The 8,478-nt window shown below is 44.1% G+C and overlaps 2 protein-coding genes across 2 annotated transcripts; one reads left to right on the forward strand and one right to left on the reverse strand.

Moving 5' to 3' along the window:
- The first annotated feature begins 504 nt into the window (after positions 1 to 504).
- Positions 505 to 4,938, forward strand: DIO1 (iodothyronine deiodinase 1). Its single transcript, XM_042819439.1, has 4 exons — positions 505 to 898; positions 2,491 to 2,634; positions 3,621 to 3,820; positions 4,295 to 4,938. Exons 1-4 carry the CDS (start codon positions 568 to 570, stop codon positions 4,358 to 4,360), a joined length of 741 nt encoding a protein of 246 aa, XP_042675373.1. The 5' UTR covers positions 505 to 567; the 3' UTR covers positions 4,361 to 4,938.
- A 179-nt stretch (positions 4,939 to 5,117) lies between these two features.
- Positions 5,118 to 8,424, reverse strand: HSPB11 (heat shock protein family B (small) member 11). Its single transcript, XM_042819440.1, has 5 exons — positions 8,295 to 8,424; positions 7,914 to 8,020; positions 7,063 to 7,131; positions 5,952 to 5,995; positions 5,118 to 5,506 (listed from the first exon to the last, which is right to left on the reverse strand). The coding sequence occupies exons 1-5, from the start codon at positions 8,390 to 8,392 to the stop codon at positions 5,399 to 5,401; spliced, it is 426 nt and encodes a 141-aa protein (XP_042675374.1). The 5' UTR covers positions 8,393 to 8,424; the 3' UTR covers positions 5,118 to 5,398.
- Between the last annotated feature and the right edge of the window lie 54 nt (positions 8,425 to 8,478).

Below are 8,478 nucleotides of genomic sequence, written 5' to 3' on the forward strand. Positions count from 1 at the left end.
TTCCGCTACTGCCCGCCCCCATAAAGGGACCGCGGCCCCAATCACGGGCTGCCCGCCCCTCTGGCTGCGCGCGCCCCGGCGCTCTGAGCGCTGCAGAGACTGCGCCAGGAAAGGGTTAAGGGCTGCGGCGTCTGCGTAGTAACTGCGTACGTACCTGCGCGTATAGCTTACAGAGCTACGAGAACGTAGATGTAGGTTTCAGTGCACCATATAAAAATAAACATGACATACATACACGTGCGTGCATACAATTTGTACATACTTCGTACGTATGATCCAATTCTTACTTTTAACCGGGGAAAGCACCCCGCTTCATTAATGATGTACACACCTGTGAGCTGCACCAGGAACCTCTGCCTTGCTGCCTTGCTGTGAATGGGGGCAGTGCAGCTGCGGGCTCCTCGCTCAGGCAGGCGCTGGAGCCCACTTAAAAGTGCAGAACAGTTCGAGACGAGGCAGAAGTTCAGCCAAACACTAGAAATTACTCCCCGCCCCCTTTCCCACCTCACTGCCTTTGCCCTCGCTGCCACGCTGTGGTCACTTTGAAGCAGCCAGACCTCAGGCACGATGTTCAGCATCAAGGTGCTACTACAGAAACTCCTGATTCTTTTGCAGGTTACTCTGTCTGTTGTTGTTGGTAAAACCATGATGATCCTGTTCCCTGACACCATGAAAAGATACATCCTAAAGCTGGGAGAAAAGAGCAGAATGAATCAGAACCCAAAGTTCAGCTACGAAAACTGGGGGCCGACTTTTTTCAGCTTCCAGTATTTGCTCTTTGTGCTGAAAGTGAAGTGGAGGAGGCTGGAGGACGAAGCCTACGAGGGACACCCTGCTCCCAACACACCGGTGGTGGCTCTAAATGGGGAGATCCGGCAGCTCTTGAGTTTCATGCGAGGTCAGTACATCACCCTTGTACCGGTTTGGGGTTGTTAGAAGGATCTATGAGGACAAGAGGCTGCCGAGGGGTTGAGGACAAGCAGTGCATTTCTGCCTTCAAATGAATGCTGTTACCTTGGGCTGCTGTGCCGTGCACTCTCAGCTCTCTGCCTCTTGATCCCTTGAAGTAACCAGCTCATTGTCCCACATACAATATCCCTGCACGCCAGTGAGCTCATAGAGATCTTGCAAAAGCCTGTCCCTTCCTAGAAATCCTGACAGCCAAGATAATTGTTTCTCTTCAGAAGATAAGACCCAGAATCAGAACCATATGCAGTGAGTCACGACCGTTGGCTGGCATTGCCTGCACGTAAGGAAAGTCCCAGAAGCCAGGCTAAAGCCTAGAAAGCACAGGGTGTTTTTGCAGATTTAAAGGAGCTAGAAATTAAGCAGAAGTTGCTTTGTACTTTGTCCTCTGCCTCCCACTGAAATCTCTGTAGAACATGGAATTAATCATTAAGCTGCAGTCTCTGTCTCCATGGGAGGGATTAAATCCTTCTCCAACTCTGCTTTTCTAATTTATATGTGTATATATAAAGACAGACAGAGAAATAAAATAGAGTTGCAAGATAGAAACAGCAGTACATACACAGTACCTACAGGAAGGCACCCTGTTTCTTAGCTTCTTTAAGATGCAAATCTATGCTAGCAGCAGCTTGTGAAGCTAAACTCAGCCAGAAGGAACATCTCGAACGCACTTGAGATAATCTAGCATGACCACAGACTAAAAATCCTGCAAGTTTTCTTAAACTGAACCCTGCAATCAGTTGAACAGATGCTAGCAAATGTGGGTACGCATGTGCTAATTTGTAAGCAACTGCATAGATACTTCTGCCCCAGGCTTGGGTAGCATTAGTTTGATAAATATATAAGCAAAGTTCTGTTTGGACAGGAAATTGCAGAAATACATTGAAAGCATGCAAGCCTGTGATGCATGACTGAGAGGGCTGCAGCTTTCACTCAGCTCAGCTACAAATGACACCACAAAAAAATGTCTGGAAGGTTCATTAAAAGAATTCATAATTTGTGCTTAGACATCCATCTCTGAATCAGTGTCCTTCAAGAAACTTTCCAGAACGATCACATTTAATACTTCTTAAAATTCCTTCACATGAAGGATGTCAAGGAGGCTGTGAGGTGCCACATCCTGTACATCCATTTTTGATCCCTAAGCCAAAATGCTGGTAGCTTGAGAAACGGTTCTTGTGATGATAACACAAGGGAAGACATCTGTCTATAGGGTACGTTCTGCCTTTGCCAGGTGTTACACAGGAAAGGATGCTCCCTGGTTAAGCTCACTATTGGATGGAACCTGCACCAGTCAGCTTCAGCTGAAGGAAAAGCAAGCATCCTTATGCTTGTTTTGTAGAGAAACCTGGTGATACAGATGTTCTGCTATCAGTTTCAATGTCCTAGGAAGAAAGTTATGTGACAAGTGATTTAGTCACACAGGAAACACTGTGGCAGAGGCTCAACTCAGTGTATTAATTTAGTTCTGTCCTTCCTCCCTCCATCGATGTAACCACAAAGTGTCCCACGTTTTTCTTCCAGATAACCGACCTTTAATCCTCAATTTTGGAAGCTGCACCTGACCTTCATTTATGTTACACTTTCATGAGTTCAACAGACTTGTCAAAGATTTCAGCTCTGTAGCAGATTTCCTTATCATCTACATTGAAGAAGCTCACGCAGTAGGTACAGTACAAATAATCACATCAGCACCTACCAGAACTTTTGATATATAACATTCCCTTTAGGAAGAAAAGTAATTTAGCAGAGGAGGGAACTGCAAACAATCAAGAATCAATGACAATAACATTGAACCTAGGCAGCACTTTTTGCCCTTGATTCCCCAAGGACTTCACTCACACATCTGACTTGAGGCGCTGCCGCTGAAGACACTCATCTCTGTGAAGCAAAGCACACAGTTAAAGCTGTGCAAAACTTCCTCCTGGTCTTAGTACAGCTCCTTTGGGGAAAAAATAAAGAGAATAGAGCATACACATATTTATCTACACTGAGCTAAGACACTGGCAGAGATTTTTAGCCCATGATTGAGGTGGTTTTCTAAAACGTCACTTTTTTAACAACACGTTATTTACAGTAGTTGAGATGCAGACTCCAGTCGTTAAAATGGTTTACATGTTTCTCCTTTCCTAGGAACTTGTATGCAAATGTGTATCTGAATATTTCTGAAGAAGGAGGATGTGCCTTCTACCCAGTGTATTTATCCCAGATTGGAATTGGTTTTTTTAATAGGCTTAAATGGTAGAGTCAAGCTGAATGAATGGTGCTATTGCTGAAACTGTGCTAAGTGAGCAGGGAGCAGCTAATATCATGACTTCTTATTTAAAAACCCCCCTTCTCTGCAGCACTAATTTTGGCAAACTTTATCCAGGTGGGCTATAGCTCCCATACCTGGTATCCTTCTGGGCTTAGGTGGGAAAATTTCAGCTAAAATACACCTGGTGTTTCTGAATCCAGGACAAATGGGAATACTGTTTGTTCAGAGTAAAGAAACTTGGGATCATTTATTTTCAAAGCTGTACCATTCTCACACTCTAAGAAGTCTCATTTCATAGCAAATTTTGTTGTCAGGAGAAAATTGCAATACATGACACAGTACATCTCTACCCCAACACCTGAACTGCATTGCTAAATACCTTTCTCATTTGCTTTAGATGGATGGGCCTTCAAAAACAATGCTGTTATTAAAAATCACAGAAGCCTTGAGGATCGAAAAACTGCAGCACAATTTCTTCAGCAGAAGAATCCCTTATGTCCAGTGGTTTTAGACACAATGGAAAACCCGAGCAGTTCAAAATATGCAGCACTGCCAGAAAGACTGTATGTACTTCAAGCAGGGAATGTTATCTACAAGGTAAAAACCACCAACAATAACAAGCACAACATACTGAGATCCTCAACTGTTAAAATGTCTTACATTCTATTCAGCAGTCAGTATTTCACTCTGTTTCATAGCTAGTCGTTTCACAATTCATTGTAACCATAGGGGAAAAAAAGGACTTGCAGCAAAACCAGTCTGGGCCTTCACAATGTACATATTTAATGTACACCTCAGTCCTGCTCAAATATTTATCTTGTGGCTTATTAGAAAACCTAGCTACATCTAAATGCAAGATCCAGGCACACTCCCCAGCTGCAGGAGCCAGACACGGGCCCTGTCCCAGTTACACAGCAGGGTGTGACTTGTGCACACACCATCTCCTGCACAACGGCTGCCAAGCAAAGGAAGCCCAAGCACAGCCACCCGCCGTTCTGATTTAAGCACTGAGCTATAAAGACTTCTGCTCTGTGTGTCTGAGCTTCACTGTATAACTTATTGCCTTTGCAGGGAGGAGTGGGGCCTTGGAATTACCACCCCCAGGAAATACGCACCGTCCTGGGAAAACTGAAATAGAAAGAGGACATCAGAGCAAAGACTATCTGGATGTAAAAGCTCAATGGATCAGTTTTCATAGACCTAAGAGTTAAAAAAACCAAAATCTCAAGATACTAGAAACAACTAGAAAGAGAATAATGTAAGTGCATTTGAAGACCATCTGTAACGTGGTTCATCATCTGTGTGTCTGGAGATGTTCAGGTCTATCACAGCCACCTCAGCTGCTGTGCTTACGTCCATCTTCCTGCGCCACTGGAATCCATTGAGCTGTTATGACTGGATACCAACACCCACATTCCTACGGTGCAGGACAAGCCTTAGGGGTGGTGCCATTTGCAAGAGCCAATGTCATGCAAAACAACTGATTTCACATTATTAAGTTTCTCTCTTGTATACACACCATTTTTCTAAACATTCAGTTTCACTCACTTTAGAAGGCTTCTGAATGAGACAATCTCTTGACATTTGTTTCTATAGTATTTGTTATGACGGTCACAGCATAAAGCACAGACAGCTGTGACCTGATTTTGTAAAATATTTTTAGAAACAAAGGATTGGTCTCAATCATGGAAACAAATAAACAAACAAACCTTTCAGACCACCATGGTTCTCGCTTGTTTTTTTCCTCCTGGTTATTTACAAGCACTGGTAGCTTCCATTCATCCTATTAAACAGTTTGAGTTGATGAGAAAATTTCCAATTAAGAACTTCTGAAGAGCTTCTTTGACATTTAAGTTTTTCACACCTTTTCTACTCAGAATGCAAGGGAAACATCTCACAGAAAAATGAGTTTTAATTCATGTATTAAGAAAGCGTGAGCTAAACACAGTTATTTAAATGGATCTGGTTACATTCAAGTTTTTTTAACACTCTAGGTTATAAAATCTCTTACTACAATTAATGAGAGCACTGTGTTCAATATAATAAACTGATGGTTAACACGTACTACCTCTGTATCTTCAAAAACACTTTAATACTAGCTTGTAATAAATATTTCCTTTGACAGAGATATCAAAATATAAGACCAAAAAGATGAGGTACAAATTTAAGCCAGACTTAAGTGTCTTCTGCTGTGCCCTCTGCCATCACCCTGTGCACTGACACAAAGTGATCAAAGGCAGATTTGATGATGAATCGCAAATAAGTGGCCTGGAAATCAGGAAGCTGTAAAGAAAAAACACAACATCAGCTCATTCCCAGTAGTAACAGAACTATCAAACTACTTGCAGAAGCGTGTTACAAAGATAGAGATGATTATTTCCTAAATGTCAGGTAAGTTCTTCTAGTATATGCAGCTTCAGAGCTTCTTCGGACGAGAGCAATTCCAAACAGCTGTCCCTTCCCACCCTTAATACTGCAGCCCTCAAGACAACAGCTGAGGGAGGACACACTGCCACTCTTCTGGAGAGAGCTCTGTCACTCACTTAGGAGCAGAATGCAGGTGCAATTTCACACCATAATCAACAGAGAAGCAGGCAATGACATTCCACAACTGATAAATCCCTACATCTCATGTCAGCTTGGCAACGATCGCGTTTTCGTCACAGCTTACACCCAGCTTAGACATCCTATCCCATGAAGCACCATGGTGCATCCCGTGTATACTCACTGGAAACTCTTCCATTTGAAGCTGTCCTTCTGTGTGTTGCAAATCTAGAAAATACATTTTTTTTTTCAGCAAATAATAAGGAACGGGGTGCAGTGCTGTGAAAAATGTCCACCAGAATAAGAGTCCATGAGAATTTAAGGACCGTGAACTGATACAACACACAGAAATTGTTCTTTACAAGGTGATTTAAGAGAACAAATACTTTCTGCAATATCCCAGTGTAAAAATACAACTCATTACACTGTTTTGTAGGACATCACCCAAGGGGCATTTAAAAGAATACATAACAAAGCAGGAAAAGGCACTCTATTATACCATATGAGTCTGTTTTCAATTTTTTAAATGAAAGAGTGTACAAGTAATGTCTGTAACCCTTGTACAGCATTCTACATCTCCAAACAGCTCAGCAGCCTATCAGCGTTCATAAAATGTACTTAAATGTCTATTAAATTAACTTCTAACAAAATAATCAAGCCTGATACAAACGCCCAATAAACACACATGGAGCTAAAAGGACTCACTGAAAAATTAAAAGTGCATCAGTAACAATAAACAGGGTAGTTTCATCTGTGCGGATCAACAGAACCTCCCTAAAATCTAAGCAGCATAATTTGATATGCTGCATTTTTAATCAAAGGCATAAAATTAAGACTTGACCTTACAAGAAAGCAAAAAATGCACTGTTACCCAGTACATTTGTTAACCATTAGCCATCTGAAAAGGCAGTTTTCAAGCTGAGAAAATGGCACTGCACAGCATGAGGCTACATGAGAGGAAGCCCAGCTATTTTCCAGCATCCATGTTTTCAGTGGATGTTTGGGGATACAGATGGGGAACTCCAAAAATGTGACACTGTTCAGCGAGAAGAGACAGATCCCTCCAGTCAGCACCAAAGTGTTTCAGGCAACTATTGTCAAAACGTAAATACCTGACTGCAAGGACTACCCCGCAGTATAATGTCACCAGGAACTTCTGCAAGGAAATTGGGATTCCTGTGAAATACATCATAGAAAAGACTAACTGAAAATAACAAAAGAAATGTAGGGGACAAGGCTCTACCAAAGCATGACACTGTTCTGGGGCTGGAACCACTTCAGGCTCAGAACCTTACCTTTTTCAATGCACTCTTCAAAGTCTACTGGGTCTTTTGATACGCTTCTTTCAATCCTTAAGGTCCGCACTAAAATACACATGCATTTAAAATATCAACATAAACCCTGAGGCTCACCGATCTTTAAGTTTATTGCATGATGTTTCATCTACAAAGCATCTTACAATTAATTCCTGCTCTAACGTAGGGCACAGGACTATGAGACAACCACCACGCTCACGTTTGAGGGCAGACAACCAATGACAAGTTGCCAGCTGATGGCCAAGAGCCCGTCCCCATGCTCTGACCTCAGGTCAGTCCTTTTGGTCTCTACTTTAAGAAGTAAAATTATAAAAGTCAATGCTCAGAATTAATCATTAAAACAGTAAGTATTGCAGTTCTGTGTATAAAATGGATCAGACATCACTGTGCTACAAAAGATAACCTTAAGGTGCTGCAATAATACAGTATGCAGGTGGGGCCGATTATCCATCTTTTCTGAAACATCTACAGAAGCAAAACAGATGTGGAGATCAACTGTTTTGTTAAGCTGTATCTTTATTATTCAGGGGAGGTTCAGGTTGGGTGTCAGGAGATATTTCTTCTCAGGAAGAGCAGTGATGCTCAGCTGCCCAGGGAGCGGTGAGGGGTCACCATCCATGAGGCGTTCCAGAGCCGTGGGGATGTGGCACTGAGGGACGTGGGCACAGGGGGGGGTGGGGATCTGAAAGGTTTTTTCCAGCCTTAATGGTTCTGTGATGCATTAGCGTGCTAAATGTGACTGTTCAATAATAAAACGGCGCTTTGAGGAGGTATAGCTGAGCAGACGTGTGCCCTGAACGTGAGCCACCTGCTGCTCCAGGAGCCCTTACCCAGGTAGCACTGGATCGCCACTCTGCTGACGGTCACACGTTTGGGAAAGCCAATGATGAACTCCTGTGGGAACATCCCTGTTGTCGTCCAGAACGTTTCGGAACTTCTGTGGAGAGAACAGCACAAAACCACCCCTTGTGGCTCTTTGCTTACGGCCATCTTCCAAGAGATCTCCCCCCTCGAGAAACGGAACAAAGAACGGGAAAGCCTCTTTCTTTGGGGTGCTGTAACCCCAAATCGGGCTGCGTGACAGCGGGGCCGCAGAATTCAGGTCACAGAAGGGCGACACGAGCACCGTCCAGCGCTACCACGCACGGCTCACAGCGATGCGGCTCTCCGCGCCCGCAGGGGCCCGGCCGGCCGCAGCCCGCAGCCCTCACCCGTCCGCCACGTTTCCGGCCGGGTGCCGCGGGTCGCTGGAGGTGGCCATGACGAGGGCAGCGCCCGCCGCGCTCAGGCACCAGTCGGCGGCCCGCATCCTCGCCACGGAGCGGAGAAACAGAAGGGAAACCCGAGGGCAGGGCCCCGCGCGGAGCCGCCGGCACCGTGCCACGGCGCGGCCCC

The sequence above is a fragment of the Centrocercus urophasianus genome, unplaced genomic scaffold, assembly GCF_019232065.1.
Source record: "Centrocercus urophasianus isolate 14NV4802_14NV808 unplaced genomic scaffold, USGS_Curo_1.0 seq_18, whole genome shotgun sequence".
Taxonomy (NCBI): Eukaryota; Metazoa; Chordata; class Aves; order Galliformes; family Phasianidae; genus Centrocercus; species Centrocercus urophasianus.